This window comes from Sinohyriopsis cumingii, chromosome 13, assembly GCF_028554795.1.
Source record: "Sinohyriopsis cumingii isolate HCF-2022 chromosome 13, ASM2855479v2, whole genome shotgun sequence".
Lineage (NCBI taxonomy): Eukaryota > Metazoa > Mollusca > Bivalvia > Unionida > Unionidae > Sinohyriopsis > Sinohyriopsis cumingii.
The window spans coordinates 77,679,145-77,702,218 of NC_142973.1; the positions used below are offsets into that span (position 1 = coordinate 77,679,145).

General features: G+C 36.0%; 1 protein-coding gene across 2 annotated transcripts in view; it reads right to left on the reverse strand.

Moving 5' to 3' along the window:
* LOC149785858 (tetratricopeptide repeat protein 5-like) overlaps positions 1-21,862 on the reverse strand; it is a 59,531-nt gene extending 37,669 nt beyond the window's left edge. The window contains exons 1-5 of one of the 2 annotated variants that reach the window (XM_089979826.1): positions 21,732-21,862; positions 16,898-17,030; positions 11,572-11,783; positions 8,433-8,580; positions 4,360-4,451 (exon numbers count right to left, since the gene is read on the reverse strand). In XM_089979826.1, coding sequence (XP_089835952.1) covers positions 4,360-4,451; positions 8,433-8,580; positions 11,572-11,783; positions 16,898-16,934 — 489 coding nt within the window. In that variant the 5' untranslated portion in view covers positions 16,935-17,030; positions 21,732-21,862. Of the gene's footprint in view, positions 1-4,359; positions 4,452-8,432; positions 8,581-11,571; positions 11,784-16,897; positions 17,031-21,350; positions 21,403-21,731 lie in introns of those variants that run through there. The other variant, XM_089979825.1, reaches the window with a different exon arrangement.
* Positions 21,863-23,074: the final 1,212 nt, after the last annotated feature.

Sequence of the window (23,074 nt, forward strand, 5' to 3'; positions counted from 1 at the left end):
TTTATATCTCTTTCGAGGTGCCACTCTATCACGGTGGCCAGTGGACAGCTCACCATACAGTGCAATCTTTGGTAGGCGTTGATCCTCCATCCTGGAGATATGCCCTCCCCAGCATAGCTGTATCTTCATAAGCATGGCCTCAACGCTCGTGATCCTTGCTTGTTTGAGGACTTTAGTGTTGGTGATGAAGTCACTCCAGTGGATGTTGAGGATGGTGTGGAGGCAGCACTGATGGAAGCGTTCAAGGAAGCGAAGGTGGCAGCTGTAGGTAACCCAGGATTTAGCGCCATATAGGAGGGTGGTCAGTATGACAGCTCTGTTGATGCTGATCTTTGTATCTCTCTTGCAACTGACATTGTACCACACTCATTTGTAGAGTCTGCTGAAGGTGCTGTTTGTCTTGGCTAGTCTGTTGTCTATTTCTTTGTCAATCTTGGCATCAGAAATCACCCAGCCCAGGTAGGTGAACTGGTGGACTACTTTCAGCTCTGGTCAATGAAGATGCTTGGTGGCCAGTACTCTTCCTTGGGTGCAGGTTGGTGAAGTACCTCAGTTTTCTTTAAGCTGACCTCAAGACCAAAGAGCTGGCAAGCTTCTGCAAAGCAGGATGTTGCGTGCTTTAAGGCGGCTTCCATGTGGGCAACAAGGGTGTCGCTGTCTGCAAAGAGAAGTTCTCTAATCAGTTTTTCCAAGGTCTTGGAGTGGGCCTGAAGTCACCTTAAGTTGAAGAGGTTGCCATCAGCACAAAATCAGATATAGATGCCATCTTCGTCATCAAAGTCTTCTGTTGCTATTTGCAGCATGACACTGAAGATGATTGAGAACAATGTGGGGGCTAAAACATAGCCCTGTTTCATGCCATTTGCGATGGGGAAGGTCTGTGACAAGTCGTTATTGTTTCTGGCCTGACCAAGCCGGCCTTCATGTAACTGGATGACCACAGTAAGGAACTTTGGAGGATAGCTGAGCTTTTCAAGGATTTTCCACAGTCCAGTTCTGCTCACCGTGTCAAATGCCTTTGTCAGGTCCACAAATGTTATGGACAGTCCTTTGTTTTGCTCTTGGCATTTCTCCTGGATTTGTCTCAGGATGAACACCATGTCAGTTGTGCCCCTGTTGGCTCTGAAGCAGCATGAACTCTCTGGAGCATGTTCTTCTGCAACGGTGGGCCCCAGTCTGTTCAGCAATACTCTAGCAAGGATTTTGCCTGTAATGGAGAGCAGAGTTATCCCACAGTAGTTTGAGCAGTCAGACTTTTCCCCCTTGTTTTTGTACAATGTGATGATGACTGCATCTCGGAGGTCTTGTGGAATTTTTAATCTGTCCCAGCAGCAAACAAAGTTTGGTGTGCAATGCTGGCCTCCTCTCTTCCATATCTCTGGTTGGATACCATCTTTTCCTGCAGCCTTTCCAGTTTTCAGCTGTTTTATGGCTTTTACATTTTCTTGCAGCGTGGGTGCCTCATTGAGTTCCATCCTTGGTGGCTGTTGTGGGATGTGGTCAACAGCTGCCTCCTGGACTCTGCGGCTAGTGCTTAAGAGGGTGTGCGAGTGCTCTGAGCAGCAGTTCGGGATAGAATCCCTGTCAGTGAGTAGCTCTTAGCCATCTGCACTCTGTAGGGGACTCTGTATTTGGCCATATACTGCTTTCAACACTTCATAGAATCCCTTGTAGTCACCAATATCAGCGTACAGCTGGGTTCTTTCTGCAAGCTTTGTCCACCATTCATTTTGTATGTCTCTGAGTCTGCACTGGAGGGAGCTGCAGATAAGGTGGAAGGCTGCTTTCTTCTATGGACAGGATGGTTGAGCAAGGTGGGCTTGGTATGCTGATCTCTTTTTGGTAAGCAGTTCTTGGATTTCTTGGTTGTTTTCATCAAACAAGTCTTTGTTTTTCTTAGCGGTGAATCAAAGGATTTCTTCTGAGGTTTGCAGAATGGCAGCCTTGATATGATTCCACATCTCTTCTGGAGGTAGATGTGGTGGAAAATTAGGTTCTTCAGGTCTAGACTGCAGGCTCTCTTGAAAATCTGCCTTGACGTCTGCAGACAACAGGTTTTTGACCTGGAGCTTCCTTCTTGGGGTGCCTCCTTGTTGTCTGGACCTGGGCTTGAAGTGAAAGTCGAGCTAGCATCGGACAAGAAGATGATCTGTGTGGCAATCTGCACTGGGCATCACTCTGGTATAAAGGACATCTTTTAAATCCCTCTGGCATACTATGATGCAATCAATTAGGTGCCAGTGTTTTGATCTAGGATGCATCCAGATCTTTTTCAGGCTGTCTTTCTGCTGAAATACGGTGTTTGTGATGCTGAGCTGTAGTTCTGCGCAAAATTCAAGAAGCAGGTGCCCATTGTCATTGCTGCCACAGACGCCATGTTTCCCAAGAACGCATTTCCAGGCTTCTGAGTCTTGGCCCACTCTGACTCTGAAATCTCTGAGGATGATTTTTTTGTCGCTCTCTAGGACGCTCTTGAGAAGTCTGCGCAGGTCAGTGTAGAATTTATCCTTTTCAGAAGGATCTGCCTGGAGTGTTGGAGCATATCACTTAAGAGTGTGGCGTATTGTTGGTTCCCTAATTGGAGAAGCATGGACATGATGCGGTCAGCGTGACCAGTGGGAACGTTTGTTAACTTGGTGGCGATTGAGTCCTTGACTATGAAACCTATGCCAGAATGTTACCAGCAAGGTCCGCAGGCCGTAGGTTTTATATCGGAGTTTCCCTCTCCTAGGCAGATGGCCAAACATGGCTGAAGAGATCTGCCTTCCCTGCTATTTCAAACTAATCGGCCACAGCCACAGTCCACTAATACATATGGTGTGCCCTGGTCCTAAACACTTGGCAGTTGATCAATAGAGACCTTCTGCCCTAGCCGGTGACTTCACTGTAGAAGTTCATATACCTAGTGATGCAGTGTTAACATCACCCCCATATATACAATATATCACATACAGAAACACTGCACAAAATCTATTTTAACAAAAATTAGTTGCATTTTTTTGAGTCTCAATATCCAAATGCTCCAACAGTCACAAACATGAAACTGCAAACTTTAATATCTGCATCAAAATAATTATAAGAATTAGATCTATATTATGAGTACATTATTGGCACATCATTTCCATATGATCTAATATTTGTTTCAAATGATAACAAATTTTGTTTTTATATTTTCCCCTTACACAAAACAGCAAACATATATTATCCATACAGAATGCCCTAAATTTGTTGGAAAATAAAATATCTGAATATCTAAGATTTGACGATTTACCACATTACTATTCATTTCAACAATAAGTTCAGATTAATTACAATTATTAACCTTTCCAAACTGAAATTTTAACATCTTTTGATGCCAAGTCAGACAGCATTGTGTGATAGAATTCAGTGTTTCTGTTTGTTCTTTAAAAATAGAAGCAGTTACCATCTGGAATTTAACTGTTCCTACCTCATATGATTATTTTTCATGTTTAAACAGTAGGATAAATTTATACTGCTCAAGAGAAGCTCAACATGGTGTGCCATTCATCAAGTCAGTGCTTAAGTACATTCCGATTTCTCTGCATAATGTAAAGGTGCAAACTTATTGCAAACAAGTTGATCCACCGTTCCTAAATATAATGAATATACAAGACTTCTGAAATTGGGTTTGTACCGAACAAATATAAGGTTGAAATACAGATGACAAATTCTCGAAATGATTGTAAATCATCAGTGATGTTGCAAGCTTTCCACGGACAGTTTTCATTCATTGGTTGTTCATATATCAGTAAAGTCGACCAGCTTCTCCTTAGTGGAGTTGCCATCAGCATGCTTGCTGAGGCATGGTGGTGATTTATAGGTAGTTATCCCTTCATTGTGGAACAGTGGTGGGGATTAAGTCCCACACTGTGACAAATGGAGTTTTGAAAACATTTGTCAGCTGTACTAAGTGTAATTTTGTCTGTCAATTGTCCTTTCATAATAAAGCCTAGTCTAGTTTATCCATCTTAAACCACACCTATTTAGATTTTTGAATCAACCTCTTAGATAATAAAACAATTCTAAATGACTCGTAAGCAATTACACTGAAACCCAATGAATCTGGGCATTTTTGTTTTATCCACCACCCCAACTGTCATTTTAAACACATAAACAAGGATTTCAAAATGAACAAGTCACTTAAAAGAATAAAGAAATATATTCCCTCAAGGCATCTTTGGGATCCAGAAAAAGAATTTTATAAGGATGCTGTATGAACACAATGGTGACAGAAACGGAAGTAGATTAACAAGCCTGGACTGTAATTTGTTGCAAAGAAATCAGAATATGACATCATGTAAAAAGAATTGTCATTAATGGAAAGACAAACATACTTACTGCCTGGGAGTAAGCACTCATAGCTTGTTTGAGAAACTTAGGGTTCTGACCCACCATGAAGAACATAGACAGGTAGGCATTCCCTAGAATCACTGAAAAGTACAAGCATATGTATCATATAAGTAGCTAAGCAAGGGTGGCAAATTTTTATGGATGTAACTATTACAGGTTTGCTAGTCTAACCTTGCTATTGCAGTTTCATTTTGTAAGCAATTATGTAATTTTTATGAGTTGTCCATGACAATTTTGTTATTCAAATATAAAATAGATATGGTGGATGTGTCTTATTTTACCTTTACATGATTAAACAAAATTAAATCACATACAAAAGAACACACGATACCAACTCCTATCTCCCTTTAAGATGAACTTATCCTGATGAAACACCATACCAACTCCTGTCTCCAAAAGAGGTGCATCCAGGATATGAGATGAACTCATTCTAATAAAACACCAAACCAACAACGACCCTCTTCTGCATAAACTTCAGTTAAAAAATTTCACACCCCACCCCACCCCAGGGGCTGCATCCAAGGTCCATAACCTGCGTTGTCATCAATGCATCCTTGTTTTAAATTTTTTTTACAAAAAGCTCACTCCTAATCATTGTGGATGCAGTTCATGTTACATTGAAAATCTTCTGAAAGATGCACTAATGACCCAAAAATATATCCATCAAAGTGCAGGTATAATAACTTTGGGTAGGTTTCTTGCCCTATTGATAAACTGGATAACTTATGTAAGTTCTTCATAGTTACTTTGATCTGTACAATATGTGATAAATATTTGGAGTTTAATTGGATCCTAGTGTTTATCTTATTTTCATATGATTATGCTAACATGTTCTATTACAAAATGCATGTACAAATTAAAACAACAGTTGTAATAATAATAATAATAATAATAATAATAATAATTTTGAGAAGATTAAAAACTTAGTAGCAGATAACATGTGTAACATTCCCTTGTAGAATCGAATCTAATTAGCTTAATTACTTCATAAATTCAATAACACCAAACTGACTGAACCCAAAAAAGAGCACTGTGAAGTAATAACTTGTACTAAGTAAATAAATAAATATTTACTTAGTTTGTTCATGCATATAGGAATTACTCTTTAAAGAATTCTTACATATTGGAATTTTACTCTTTTAAGAATTCTTATATATTGGAATTACTCTTTTAAGAATTCTTACATATAAGAATTACTCTTTTAAGAATTCTTACATATAGGAATAATTCTTAAGAATTCTTACATACTGGAATTACTCTTAAGAATGCTTACATATTGGAATTACTCTTAAGAATTCTTACATATTGAAATTATACTCTTCTAAGAATTCTTACATATTGGAATTATACTCATTTAAGAATTCTTATATATTGGAATTACTCTTTTAAGAATTTTTACATATAAGAATTGCTCTTTTAAGAATTGTTACATATAGAAATAACTCTTTTAAGAATTCTTAATACTGGAATTACTCTTTAAAGAATTTTTACACATTGGAATTATACTCTTTTAAGAACTCATACATATTAGAATTACCCTTTTAAGAATTCTTAACTACTGGACTTACTCTTTAAGAAATCTTACATATTGGAATTATTCTTTTAAGAATTCTTACATACTGAAATTATACACTTGTAAGAATTCTCACATATTGTAATTATACTCTTTTAAGAATTCCTAATATTGGAATTATATGCTTTTAAGAAATCTTACATATTGGAATTATTATCTTAAGAATTCACATTACTGATACCGTGCTTAACTTGGACTTGAAAATAGAAAAATCTAAATTCAATCATGTGGATTCTTCAGCAATTTTCTCCATCAGATTAATGTTTCATGATGTTTTTTTTAAACAATATTAGAACTCACTGACGCTTAGTCTTCCTAAATACACCACTGAATACAACTACTGGATGTGCTCCACAATTAAGGTACAATGCTAATTACATGGATTGTTGGATGTGCTCCACACCTAAGGCATATTCATGGTAATTACATCAACTACTGGATGTGTTCCACAAGTTAGGTTCAATGCTAATTACATGGACTATTGGATGTGATCCACAATTTAGGTATGATGCTAATTACATGGACTGTTGGATGTGCTCCACAATTAAGGTACAATGCTAATTACATGGACTGTTGGATGTGCTCCACAATTAAGGTATGATGCTAATTACATGGACTGTTGGATGTGCTCCACAATTAAGGTACAATGCTAATTACATGGACGGTTGGATGTGCTCCACAATTAAGGTACAATGCTAATTACATGGACTGTTGGATGTGCTCCACAATTAAGGTATGATGCTAATTACATGGACTGTTGGATGTGCTCCACAATTAAGGTACAATGCTAATTACATGGACTACTGGATGTGCTCCACAATTTAGATACAATGGTAATTACAGATTTCATTGTCACTCTCAGCACAAGATATGTTTTGTCAATATGCCGTGACATGCATCCTGTGAAAGTATTTCAAATGAGGTCTTGCACTTTTATAAATGACCGTTTACATAAAAATAATTCCAACTGTGATGAATTGACTTAGTTTTCTGTGATCTGATTGGATACTGATCTAGAGGTTTTTACATATAGGTAAATTCTTATGACTACTTTTGGTTCCCTGTTTCCATGTCATTTTATGTGAAGCTTGATCTATACCAATGCCTTACACCATAATAATAAGATGCCCACCTCCAGTGTGATTTCCAATAAAAATTTACAACCCATAATTAAAATCACCCAATAGAAGTTAAATGATTGCAACTGCACAATCCTTCATGCAGTCCAACACGCATCCCTTTTACCAAAGCATATGGCAGGCTTACAAGTCAATCTTCAGAAATTACTGTATTTCACTTCAACAATATGTTCCACCAGCTATTAAAGGTCAGGGTCATATGATGAGCAAGGGAACACACTAAAAATGGACATTGTTTTGTTTTAAAAGATTGTAATGTCTAGAAAGAAAAAAAAACAACAAACACTTAAACATGTGCCATAAGCAAGTGTAACATTGAAAAAGTAAAAGGAATAGCCTGGTTTAAACAGCCCAAACTTTAAAAAAAGAAATAATCATACCAATTTCCTTAGACCACTGGCATGACCTGCTCTAACAGTTTGCCCTTTATTACAATATAACAGTTGATGACTCTTGGCTAGCAAAGATGAATGCTTTGTTCATGAAATCTGCTGCTATGAGGTCAGAAAGGAAGAAAACTGGAATTATAAGGACTAAATGATCATAGTTGGGTATTTATTAATGTGTAAAGTGTTTCCTAATCACTCACAAAGATAACATAAAGACCTTTGGATGTTATTACTTTGTGAGTTATTAGGTAAAATTTATAATATTCCGACAAAACATTTTAAGGATTTTACCCTTCCTTGCTTTTGCTTCTGCCTTTTGGAGAGCTTTCGCAGCATCTTAACCTTTCATCTTTTGTCTCTGTGGATATTTACTTTAAGTTGGAGATATGTCTTCTCAGAGATTCTGCCCAAGGTGTTTAATTTTGCTATTTTTGCAAATGAGCTTTTGCTAGGTAGAATATATTCAGAACTGTGCTGATGTGCAATTAACTACACACATACTTCCTAAATGCATCATGCCTTGCATAGGAGATTAAATAGGAAATTATCACCATTTTTTCTGTAAATGAAAATAGGGGATCCCTGCAGAAACGGAATTCCCATACATGATAACAATTACTGCCAACTGTCTTGAAATGGCAATTTAAGAAACAGAGCTAAAATAATCTAATTTTGCAAAATGTAGGACTTTTATGAAGCCTTAGACCTTTTTATTGTTATTGTTTCTTTTTGTGCTACACAGGTATTCATTATAAGATTATCAGGCTTCCGGTGTACCAGACAAAAGGTTCTGTTTAACAGTAACTTTTGCCAGACATGCCAAATTTCTTAAGGTCTGACACATCTGATTTTTCTGTAAGTCTGCAACAATGCGATCAGAAAAGTAGTACCTATGTATTGGCTATGGCTTGCAGGTGAGACCAAAACAGGTAACAAATAACAAGTACATAATTGCCCTACACCATGACTCCCCATCAGTGATGTCTAGCTGTACAGCCTCTCTGGCCTTCTCTACACTCTCTTCTGTCAGTTTTGCCCTCTCCGCCGGGCTGCCACTCAGCTGCCGCAACACCATTGACAAGCTTCGCAGTGAAAATTTATTCTTTGACTGAAAGTCACAAGATTAAGAAGGATGTACTGTAGCTAGTGCTTCAATCCATTAATTACTGCTTCAAGAATTAGAAAGTGTTAAGAAGCTTATTCCAATGTATTTAAAAAATTACCCATGTAATTTTATCTCAAAATGTATCTTACTGTATGAATGTACCCATACAATTTTATCTCTAAATGTATCTTACTGCATGAATGTACCCATACAATTTTATCTCTAAATGTATCTTACTGTATGAATGTACCCATATTTTTTTTAATCTCTAAATGTATCTATTGCATGAATGTACCCATACAATTTTATCTCTTAATGTATCTTACTGCATGAATGTATCCACACAATTTTATCTCTAAATGTATCTACTGCTTGAATGTACCCATGCAATTTTATCTCTAAATGTATATACTGCATGAATGTACCCATACAATTTTATCTCTGAATGTATCCATAGCATGAATTTCTCAAGTGTATACAAACTATATTTTCAAATGCATTAATGTACTTTTCGGACCAGGTACAATTAAACCTGCAAACAATTACTTGTTTCTCAAACCTACTGACATGATATAACAATGTTCACAATCATTCATATTTAATAGTGACTTACATATTGATTATTAAAATTCTGCAATTCCCTTTTCATTTTGAAATGATTTTCTAATTCTGGGTTTTTTATTTGATGATTTTAATCTTTTATACAAAGTGAAAGTGATGCAGAAAGTGAAAAATGATGATAAAATAAAATGTTACCTTTCCTTTCAAATATATTAATCTCGACTGATTTGTTTATAAAACTGTAAAAGTTGGCAAGTTTTGAAAGAAATACAATTCCATTACTCTGAGCATGGTTCTTACGCTTTTCTAAAGATAATTTCCAGTTCATTTCCAGGTTTTTTTCCAGGATTAAATAAAAATATTAAAGGTTCACATATGACCATTACCGAATGGAATTTAAATACATTTTAGATTATAAAATATGCATTTTTAAATCTAATGACATTTATCTTTCAAGACTCTCCAAATCAGAAAAGATGATCATGCACAAAACCAAAAAATGTCATTTCAATGTGCAGAATAAAATTTCTAACTTTAATTTGCTGCCATGCTTTATGCTGCTATGTGGAAACAACATAATGAACATAAATTAGTTTTGTTTCCTTTCAAACCATTGATTGTAAAGAATGCTATAGCAATATATATGTATGTTATAAGAATTAAACATTTCCTATTGCATTATGAAAAGCAAAACAACAAAAGCAAGGTATTATAATCTTATCTTGTAACAAAAAAGTTTAACCCTGGATTTATATATGCCAATAAAATCCCAAACAAAATTTTTCAAACAACCTAAACTCCTTAAGACGATTTGATTAAAATTATTCATTTAAAAAAACTTACATAAGGGTTGATCAAAATTTTGAGAAAAGACCTTCAAAATTATATACTGTATTGTTGCATAAACAAGGTCAGACTTTTCTGTAAAATCAAGCTAGTATCGATTTCTAATATATATATATATATATATATATATATATATATATATATATATACACACATACAAGAGATGACAATTTCCCATTTTTCTGTTCTATTTAAGATCTGAAACCAATGTTTTAAGATACATGCCACTGTGTAATAGTTTCGTACCAATGTTCAGCTCAGAGATCCGACATTTTGGACAAAAAATTTGGCTCACAACAAATAGCAGCTTGTTTTCTAATATGGGTTTCCTCTGAATATTCTACCTCATTTTTCACATGGACATTTAGGTTGGGATGTGGGGTCAGAGCAATTGCAAATAGAAAATTTAGAATTTGCCGCCACTATGCGGTAGTGGCATATGGTAGTTGCTTGCCAGCGGGCATAGAAAATGTAAACGATAACGACTTCCACCTGCATGAAATCAATAGGAAAATTATTATTTTCTCAGATATGCCAAGTATTATAATTGTTATGTCTTTAATCTGTTGACAGACCAGATGAAACTACAGCATAGATGAAACCTGACCTTGTAGTTGCCATTTGCATCACTAGTCACATGACTTCACAAATCTCAAACAACTTCATCGAAGTCCAACAGTCATGTGATATCAACAACAAACTCCATTTTAACGTTGTTGTAAAAAAAATTCAATCATATTAAAGTCTGATATGTTTTGTAAAAACTAAAAAGAACATAATTCTCAATGTATTTATTTAGAGAAAAATGACAAAAAACCAGTACTGCAATCTGGCCAGTCAGATTCATCAAAGAGAAAGTGCAAAAATGTGGTGGTCACATGATACAACAAAACCCCAGAAGTTGTCATTGAATTATATATACAGATAGAGAATTTTGTGTTCTTTTGTTTTTGTATTTTTCTTACAACTGGTATACAATTTTTATTTCATGCTTTTTTTCTACAACATTTGAAAATGTGGGTTGTGAGATTTCTGTACTCATGCAACTAGCAATGGAAATCTGAGTACCAGGTCAAATTTCACAAATGCCAACAGATTACTGACATAAAGATTTAAATACTCTCAATTTCTGAGACAATAAATAATTTCATACATCGATTTCATACAGGTATGACTCAATTTAACAACGGCCATCTGGTAAGCGTCTAAGTTTTGCCGCCACCATGTTGGCCTCTTCTGATGCTAGACTGGTTTTCATACCTTCCATGGCATTGTAAGGAAAAATAAGGATATTCAAGCCATCTGTGGAAAAAATCTACTACACAAATGTAATGCACTGAATTTTGGATTGACTCAACAAATTTGTTTATGGCAAGCAACCAAACAAACTCAGGATCAGTTAAGTTACGAATCAATTACATAATTGTTTCTGGCATCAAGTGGTGGCAGAAATTTCCCAGGTTTTTCTCGATTTTCATCAAATATTTAAAAAAATTCAAGGACTTTTCACAGTCAGGAAAAAATTATCATTTCTCCTGACTTTTCCCCGATTTCCTTGGTAGCATGGGAACCCTGTCTAAGGCTTACATGTGTAAGAGCCCCAGTAAAGCAGTTTTTGGCAGAAGGGATCTCCCCCTTTTTCCAATAACATTCTCCGAGATTGTTCCAGGCTTCAACAAGTTTGGGATCCAGTTTGATGGCTTTAGAGAGACACTCTTCTGCTTGAGAGTCATACTGAGATTGAACATTCAGGACCTTCCCCTTCAGCATGCAGAACTCGGCTTTGTTTTTAATGCCATCTGAAATACAATGGATAAATTCACAAACTAGCCTTCTGTCATACTTTTGTACTCTCGTTTATATGGGTCACATCAACCTGTAATCCACATTGTGCTGATGTGTGTGTGTGTGTGTGTGTGTGTGTGTGATAGACTAATCTTCAGTAAAACAAATAAGCAAGCATACAAAAAAATCACATCTTGAATCTTTCTTTCTGTGACAAAGAAATATGGATAGAAAACACGACAATAAAAACTAAAATCAATTCCTAGAAAAAATAATTTTAATTTCCTTAAAGCCTGGTGTCATGCTTACAAATATATATCATTAATCCTTTTACACCTAATAAAGTGATCCGTGTTCAACACTTCTATGAGGAGAAAGTTAAGGATATTAAATTTTACAATTTTAAAGAAGCAAAAATTTACAGAAGAGTCTGGGATCATCCTAGGGGCTAGCTATGCTGTTCTGGGGCATTATATCTTCGTAAGAATTATTGGAAAAATGATTTTTATGTCTGGAAATGTACAACATCTGTTCTGGTAACAATGTATTTTTCTGAGGGTGGGGAGGTACAAACTTTGACGATTTAATACTTATCTGTCTTTACTGAACAGCTTACCATCCCCAAAATTGTTTAATATCATTAATACATTACATGATGCTATTGCAAAGTTGAATTTGCTAATTTGATGGGAGTCTATGACCCCCAATACTCAATAGGATAAACAAGGAAATACCATCATATGGTATCTGTCTGGGTCACAACAGGGACTCTACAGACTAAAAAGCCTTCACTTTCATGTACCAAAAGGGCTAAGGAGAAAGGTAGTGTGAGATTAATAAAATGTGGCTTTCATCACAGCGTCAAAGGCAAATGAGCCAGGCAGGACCATGCCTCATGGGATTCAATTTGTCTGAATGAGGGGTCCCTCTCAGTAAGGGACTGAAACGCTCTCTTGATGTTATGAAATTCCACCATTCCTACCCTTTCTCCTCAATTTGAAAGCTGCCAAATAGAAACATAATGCTCTAAAGGTTCAATAAAGTCATTTGGATCATCTCCAGCACTGAGACAGGGGATCTGTACTGGCACCGAAGCTGCTGCCAGAAGCTGATTTTGCAAAAAACCTGGTTCATGAAGAAAAGAAATGGCATGAGGCACCAAGTGTTGGAAAACCCTGAAAAATAAGACAAAGAAGAGGAAGTCCCCTTCTTCATGCACATCTGTTTTTAACAAGTTCCCTGCCATGGTCTAACTAAAGAGAACAAAAAGGACAACATTCTGTCCTTTTACATCTCGTAAATGGGGTGGGCATCCCAGGAGGCTTTCTTGTGCCACCATTTAACCACACTTTATCTTTTAGACATTGCTGTAACAGCACCATGACATTCATTGACCCAACAAAACCCTGTGACATAGTCACCTATGGAGGCCTTTCAAAGACCATGGCTAAATTTTGGTTGCCCATAGAAATTCCTTGTCATGGTTTTATTGATAGCATGCTTACCATCACAGTAAATGGCCCAAATGTATATGCAAGTCCAGTATGATGTCGCATAGAGAAATCTTTGACAGCAAGAGTTTGTCACAATACGTTTCATTTCTAAGCATTCAAATTGTTGTATATTTGAAGGGATAATTATGGATGCAGATATTCCAGATTTATAGTAATGTATCTGTGACCAGATATTTGCATTATTCGATTTGGAACAGTAAAGTATAGTAGACATGGACAAATTCAGAACTGCATCACACGATAAGAGCTATATATTATAGTGTAAACACGCTCTGGTTGGCTAATGTCCTTTCAGTTTGGAGCCTGGTTTATGTCCACATTCTTCTGTGAACAGAGGTGAGTTTATTTACTCCTATAAGTTAATATAAAAACTGCTTCTGTATATAGGTTGAATACCATGTTACAGGTACACCCCCCCACCTCTTTCCACATGCATGCTATCAATTGACCAATTCATTTTATTCATTGTTGTTGTTCTTCTTCTTATTAGGGGTTTGATGCCATTTTTCTGTGCCTGATAATCTATACATGGTGTAAGGAGTCCATGTGAGGGTAAATGAGCCATATTCAGACAGATGAGATTTTTTTCTGCAATTCCCTTTGAACAGTCAATTTTTAAAAAATGGCTGTCAAAATATTAGTAGTACTATTAAAAGCAAAAGTTCCAGTAGGCAGGGTAATGAAAGTTTCCCTGGATTGCAGCCAATCAGTAAAGAGAATATTGCGCAAGAATTTCTTGGGCTTATTCGAAATAATTTGAATTATATATAAAGTGATAAGTTCACATATTATAATATCAAAAAATATTAAACTGCACACACTATAGGTAAAGTGTTCTGCCTATGTAATAAATTAAACTATGCAACAGCAACAGTTAATGTATTAATGATATTAAATGATGCAGTAGCAACAACTGATATTAAACCATGTAATAGCAACTGGTAAGGTATTACTGATATTATACCATGCAAAAGCAACTGGTAAGGTATTACTGATATTAAACCATGCAATAGCAACTGGTAAGGTATTACTGATATTATACCATGCAAAAGCAACTGGTAAGGTATTACTGATATTAAACCATGCAATAGCAACTGGTAAGGTATTACTGATATTAAACCATGCAAAAGCAACTGGTAAGGTATTACTGATATTAAACCATGCAATAGCAACTGGTAAGGTATTACTGATATTAAACCATGCAATAGCAACTGGTAAGGTATTACTGATATTATACCATGCAAAAGCAACTGGTAAGGTATTACTGATATTAAACCATGCAATAGCAACTGGTAAGGTATTACTGATATTATACCATGCAAAAGCAACTGGTAAGGTATTACTGATATTAAACCATGCAATAGCAACTGGTAAGGTATTACTGATATTATACCATGCAAAAGCAACTGGTAAGGTATTACTGATATTAAACCATGCAATAGCAACTGGTAAGGTATTACTGATATTATACCATGCAAAAGCAACTGGTAAGGTATTACTGATATTAAACCATGCAATAGCAACTGGTAAGGTATTACTGATATTAAACCATGCAATAGCAACTGGTAAGGTATTACTGATATTAAACCATGCAATAGCAACTGGTAAGGTATTATTGATATTATACCATGCAACAGCAACAGTTAATGTATTAATGATATTAAATGATGCAGTAGCAACAAGTAATATACAACTGATATTAAACCATGCAATAGCAACTGGTAAGGTATTACTGATATTAAACCATGCAATAGCAACTGGTAAGGTATTACTGATATTATACCATGCAAAAGCAACTGGTAAGGTATTACTGATATTAAACCATGCAATAGCAACTGGTAAGGTATTACTGATATTATACCATGCAAAAGCAACTGGTAAGGTATTACTGATATTAAACCATGCAATAGCAACTGGTAAGGTATTACTGATATTATACCATGCAATAGCAACTGGTAAGGTATTACTGATATTAAACCATGCAATAGCAACTGGTAAGGTATTACTGATATTATACCATGCAAAAGCAACTGGTAAGGTATTACTGATATTATACCATGCAATAGCAACTGGTAAGGTATTACTGATATTAAACCATGTAATAGCAACTGGTAAGGTATTACTGATATTAAACCATGCAATAGCAACTGGTAAGGTATTACTGATATTAAACCATGTAATAGCAACTGGTAAGGTATTACTGATATTATACCATGCAAAAGCAACTGGTAAGGTATTACTGATATTAAACCATGCAATAGCAACTGGTAAGGTATTACTGATATTAAACCATGCAAAAGCAACTGGTAAGGTATTACTGATATTATACCAGACAATAACACCAGGTAACATATTACCGATATTAAACCAGGCAATAACACCAGGTAACATATTACTGATATTAAACCAGGCAATAACACCAGGTAACATATTACTGATATTAAACCAGGCAATAACACCATGTAACATATTACTGATATTAAACCATGCAATAACACCAGGTAACATATTACTGATATTAAACCAGGCAATAACACCAGGTAACATATTACTGATATTAAACCATGCAATAACACCAGGTAACATATTACTGATATTAAACCATGCAATAACACCAGGTAACATATTACTGATATTAAACCATGCAATAACACCAGGTAACATATTACTGATATTAAACCAGGCAATAACACCAGGTAACATATTACTGATATTAAACCATGCAAAACAACTGGTAAGGTATTACTGATATTAAACCATGCAAAACAACTGGTAATGTATTACTAATATTAAACCATGCAATAGCAACTGGTAAGATATTACTGATATTAAACCAGACAATAACACCAGGTAACATATTACCGATATTAAACCAGGCAATAACACCAGGTAACATATTACTGATATTAAACCAGGCAATAACACCAGGTAACATATTACTGATATTAAACCAGGCAATAACACCATGTAACATATTACTGATATTAAACCATGCAATAACACCAGGTAACATATTACTGATATTAAACCAGGCAATAACACCAGGTAACATATTACTGATATTAAACCATGCAATAACACCAGGTAACATATTACTGATATTAAACCAGGCAATAACACCAGGTAACATATTACTGATATTAAACCAGGCAATAACACCATGTAACATATTACTGATATTAAACCATGCAATAACACCAGGTAACATATTACTGATATTAAACTGAAAGATTATGACTGTACTTGATTGTTACAGAATTGAATAAGGGTTTATTCTGAATTCAGATTTTAGTTGCTTTAATTTAGATGCAATAAAATTATATCTCTTCAGATTTTTTGCTTCAAAACTCGATGAAAAAACAATTCCCCCCCCCCAAAAAAAGTCTAGGTCTCCAAGGAAAATTCAACATCTTAATTTATGTCTTTTTTAACAAGCATTGTATCTTCAAGACCCTCGTTTCCTTTACCACTGTAAGAAAATCTAATACACCCTGAAGTGATGATTATAACTTTTGTATGTAGAAGAGTTCAAGACCCTTCATTCCTTTGCCACTGTATGAAAATCTAATACACCCTAAGGTGACAATTTGTGTGAAGAAGAACATGAGCCTAACCTTTCAGTTCTTCCAGTAGTTGTAGGACTTCATTCATCTTTTGTTGGACATCTTGTGGTTTTTGTGCCGCCTTTTCCAGTCCATTTTTCTCAAGGTAATGGTCCCGATAATCATAAAGATCATCAACAGCAGCCTTTGATGTAGTAAAATAAGAATAATTTATGTAAATCATAAAATCAGAGTGAAATTACATTTTCACATGTGCAGCAAGTATAAAAGATTTGTGACTAAATAGTTGTGATTGACCACCAGAGCATATATTTTAGTGCTCCTGTAATACTGCTAACATTATTGGCAGCCAATGATCTGTGAATTATCTGAGTTTGCATTATTCAACAATAAAATCTGTGAATTAACTCAGACTGCATTATTCATTAAAAATGTATAAATTCATCATACCACTTGCAACAATGTAGGTGCAGCCCTTGTAACTAAGGAATAAACCATGACCTTGACCTCTGACTTTTTAACCACTCCATTCCTTTGTTAATGAGAAAATCTGAAAACAATGCATGTATGGAGATTTTACCCATGTATACAGCTCTTAACAAAATCTGTTCACTATGCTAAATTACTGGCTCCAGTCCAATATGTCCATCTGACCTCACCCATGTGTACACCCCTCCATCTAAAAACTTAAGCTTCTCTTCTGACACTCTTACTCTCATTGTTTCCACTGTTAAAATGAAGTCACACATGTTCTTTTCTGTACCTGAGCCCAGCTATTTGGAGTGAACTTCTCACTGATTTTAGACATGACATTGTGATCTCATTCAAGAGGGACCTTAAACACACCTAATTTGTCTACAAGAACAGACTTAAAGACTTAAGGTTTACTTCCTTATATATTGTCAGCATGTTTTTGTTTTATAATTTCATGGTGTTTGTTCTGTAATTTTGTCATTGTAAGTGGTGTATATTTATTCCTTGACATTTGCTTGTTCGTAAAACTGAAGAGCTATTTTTGCAGCTGGAACTTTCAGTGATCTTATTACTGTTAGAAGGTTGATTTTTCTGAATGATCTACATTTGTTACATTCTTCTTAGCAGCCTTATAGATCTGCCTATGAATAGTGACGCTGTTGGGAAGCCAAATTCTCTGTATTCTTCTTAGTGGTATGAAGCTGGTCCCTAACAGTACTATATCATGGATAACAATTCTGAACTGATACTCTGCACTTGGTTGCTGGCACATGTTTGTCAAGCAATAAACACAAGTACTTATTAAGTTGTACTGCTGTAGGAGGTAACAAAGTTATTTGGCTTGCTTGGATGTCATGAATTAGTTGGGTTCTATTTATCATATGGAGGTTTCTCTTTGTAGCAAACTGAGAAGGATGGTTTGTAGAAGTAATGAAGTTATTTGGTTTGCTTGGATGTCATGCATTAGTTGGGTTCTATGTATCGTACAAAGGTTTTTCTTAGCAGCAAACATAGATGGAGGGCTAGGAACTGATACACTGAGATGGCATATGATGCAGAAGTGATCTGATGCATGTTTGTGTAACACCAATGAAGACTGAAGAAATATTACAACAAGGTCTATGAAGAATCCAGTCTAAAATGTGACCATGTTTATGGGTAGGTTAGCTAAGTGACTGACTGAGGATGAAAATGTGAGTGGAATCTAGAGATTTGATGTGTACTGATTTCCAGGACAGTTAAAGTGAAACTGAAATTTTCAAGAATATTCAAGTTGCAACCTATTGCATTTCCATATTCCAGAAGGTTTGGAAATTACTCGAGAAAGGAATCATTTTACCTAACAGTATATTTTTTTTACTATGAGGTTGGTGAAAATGGCAGAAAATATGGATTGACCTTAGTAATGGGTGTTACACCAATTAAAAAAACACTTTATACCATTTTTATTCTCCAAAGAAAGCTAACCCCTATTTTTGGAAATCTGCTGTAGACACGGGAACCCCTGAAAAAAAGCCTACCCTTTCTTCTTACCCAGGTTTATCCACAGGATTTTAAAAGTTACAGTCCAGGACAGCGTCGTTGAAAAAAGGAGAAGCCCCAGCACTAAAACTTGCGGCCTCAATAATTAGAACATTACGAGTGTATTGTTTTGTCACCAATATATATATAATCCAAATGCTAATGCTCATTAGTTGTGAAATATTAAGTATTATAATAAATGAATTAAAAATGAAGGCGGTTGATAACCATGATAATTGTGATCGTTTGTGATGTTAGTAGTAGACATCTGTCAGTGTCAGGAGACGATGCATCTGTGTCCATGGATGATTACATCTGTTTCGAAGTATCTAGTGTGTTTATGAAGTCTGATGCATGAGTGGCAGTCTCTGCTACAGTTGTTTCACTTGTGATCTGTACTTCAATTGTTTCCTTGGAGCTGGGCTTTTCTGTGGATCCTTTCTTCTTCCGCTTTCTACCTAAGATCCCTCTCATGCAACAACAACAATTCTCCTTGTCTTTACCTTGCTGCTCTTTAATGATGAGTGCAGCTAAAAGGTGTGGCTTTAATGCCATTTTTCAGCACATGATAGGCTATACATGGTGACCAGTATATTTGGTGAAGAAAAAAAAACACCAACCCATGGGAAGGTACTGGCATTCTTTCTCACTTACCAATGAATCTGTCTCATTGGTTCCCAGTCTTGTTTAATCAAAACTATATGCATCTACTAATTTCTGTTGGCTAGTCTCGTGAGAACTGTGCTTATCAATAGCCTTGTGCTTGGTGCCAAAGAAATTATGTAACATTGTCATCAGAACAGTACAAATATGATTATCACTTGAAAATGAAGTTGACTTTGGATAAAACACCAAAAGAACAGCTGATTTTATGAAAATTAACATGGGAGTTTGTAATCTTCTGACATACAAAATAAATCCAAAATCTTGTGACTATTTTTGCTAACAATAGTATATAACATGTAAACATGCCAAGATTCTTGTAAGAATTTTTAAAATGACAGCTTACAAGGTATCAATTAATCAAAAGCACACGTTTGTACCCACTTTTATTACCCACCCCCCAAAATATTTGGTACATGCATCATTTTCTTCAGCCAACTGACTTGGTTGGTTTTAACAGGTTCAGTACATAATGCAGTTGGGTTCTATGGATCCCAGCCATCGTGTTTTAGTGGGGTCACAATGTTGTGCATGTATCATACAGGTCATAACCCATAATCATTTGCAGAACAGAAATGACTTTATGGAAAAGATCAAGGTTGTTCTGACTGCATATTTTCTGGGTTATGCCAAGATGTAGCAATTGATACAGATGTCTGAAAAGAATCACTCACTCAAGCATTCATGCTCTGATTGCATTCGCTCCAAAGCAGACTTGCAAAAGTTAGTTACCTTATGTTAACTGGAGTGGGTGTTAGCATTAGTTTCCCCATAAATCAACTGCCTATTGTGGAAGAGTATCATATGGACTGCCAAATTTTGTGAGAATTCAAGAAATGGCTGAGACCAGCAGAGGATAAATATCGGTACCAAATTTATTTAGCTACGCAAAGCATAGCTTTAAATATCAGTGTTTATTATTAAATAGGTTGTGCGAGCAAGGAGACAAGTTTCCTCCCGCGTAGTTATTATATAGTACATATATGACAGGTCGATTGTAAGCAACGATACAAGCCCCTGTGGAGACTAGTCAATGGTGGCTTACATACTTAGTTAAATAACCTAGATTGTCATATGCCTGATGTGTATTTTGACCATTTACTGAATAATATGGATTAAATGTGCATTTTATATGACAACTGGTACTTATTTCTTAACTTGGCTGAGTACGGGTAAGGAAATCGGAAAAGGAATGATTTGCCAAAATCAATGACAGCACCTGTTCACGCCATTGAAAAATCGACTCAAACAGGCCATTTATAAGTTCTAAAATGCCTTCTGCGCACCGCTCCGGTGGCCTAGTGGTTACAGCGTCCTCCTCGGAAGCGGGAGGTCGTGGATTCGAACCCCGGCCGAGTCATACCAAAGATTTACAAAAATGGTACCAGCAGCTGCCTCGCTAGGCGCTCGGCATTAAGAAGTTAGTGTTAGGACTGGTCGGCCTGGTGTCAGGATAATATGACTAGGTGGGACATCATACTACATGCGGCATGATGCCCCTGTGCTAAACACCACTATAAAGTGCCACACTGCAGACATCGAGTCCATACGACTGAAAAATTGTTAAAGCTACGTTAAAAATTCTAATCACACACACACGCCTTCAGCGCCACCAGCTTATTACGCATTCCTTAGCGTACTCCTCCCCGATGTCATCTTGGCAACAAGAATTCAACATGAATCAACACGATGGTCCACATGTCTGTAGTGTGTCACATAATTATACATTTCTACATTAAAAAATAATAATCCTTGATAATATTTTTAAAATAAAATTATAGAAGTTATGTTTTCTTAAAAACACATTGTCATTTATTTTGGTAGCACATTCTGAAACTTTGGTTACCCTAGCTCTTTCAGCAAGCGAGAGATTGTTTATGTCTGCCGCCATACTTGTTCTGTCGTGGTACTTAAACTGATTCAACATTTTCCATGCATCTCAAGTGCTAGGAGCTTCAAAGGTACCAAAGGTTTATTTTATTCCGCATGATATTGCTACAAAGTACATTACGTAGAAATGGTAAAATATTTAAGTTCTGATTTTATTCCACATGCTTTTATTCGCTCCTGGTCATTCTGCATTATCTGCTTGAGTAAAAGTAAAAGTAATTGGACTTCACCATGTACTCTAGTGTCGAAACTACATAATATTTTCCATGTGTATTGACCCACCACCTGTTTACAACATCATCTTCATTAACAGAACTAAGTTAACATTAGTTCATACCTAGCAACTGTACGAAATCCCAATGCCGAACTCCTCCACCTTTGCCTGCGTTCAGTGCTTGATAAGCTTGCCCCTAAAACCTGAGTCGAGTCTGTGTGATGAGATGTGCTCCATGGTACAGCAATATTAGCGACAAACTGTGCTGCGAAGAAGGAACGCTGTAAGGCCGAGAAACATTGTCATCTGGTCTGACAGTATATAAACAGATTTATGACACTGAGAAAAGGAATCTTACAAATATAGTTCATGCAGCAAAATCCACATTCTTCAGTACAAAAATCACCAGCTGCAGAGAGCTATTCTGCATGACGGACAAATTATTGCCGAGGAATATATACACCAATTCATGGAGGCCTCATACAGTCTACTGGTCCTACAACGTAAGACACATCACCCGATATATATGTTCTGGGGGGTGGTTGATGGCACTAAAACAAAAACAACACGTGCTATGTCTTACATTGTAAGACTAACAATCTACCAAATCAGTTTTCTAATTTCTTTCGTGACAAAGTGAAAACTATGAGAGATCATCTTGACAGCATCAAGCAACCTGACCCATCATCATCTTACAGCTATTATGCTGAATTTCAACAACTCCCATTCACATATCAGGCTTTATATATGGATTTTCTACGAATAGTCCTAAAGAAGTGTTCTCCCAAGTTATGTGAACTTGATCAAATGTCTACATCATTGCTATCTGAGTGGTTATAGATGCTATACTGCCTGTTGTGACTGACGTCATAAATACTTCTCTTTAAATTTGTGTTTTTCCATCACCAATAAAACTGCTGTAACTTTTGATGTGATTGTGTTACATTTTTAGGACACGCCGTTTAACACAGTCACGTTAAACAATTGAACTTAAGGTTAAGGCCATCTCTGAATTCCCCATGCCTATCAGGAAGAAGCAACTGATGAAAGTTTTGCGTATAGCTGGATATTATTGGAAATTTTGCTCTTATTTGTCCATAACTGCTGAATCCCTGACCAAATTGTTAAGAAAAGAAAACCAAGTTTCATTGGTTTGACAAATGCCAGGAGACTTGTGATAAGTCAAAGGCCATGTTCAAGAGTGCATCAGTTCTTTCAGCTCCAATTTCAGTCAGTCATTAAAATGTCTGCAGATGCAAGTGATGTACGGGTTGATGGAGTATTAATATAGGAAGACAGCAACTGCGCGGATCATCCAATGTGTTTTCCCCCCACCCCCTCAAATAAAAATGAATGAACAATCGACAAAGAAAATTATTCCACGGTTGAGAAGGAATGTTTAGCTGTAATATTGTCTTTGCAACACATTAAAGCGTATGTTAGTCCAGCTCCTTCTCCGATTGTTG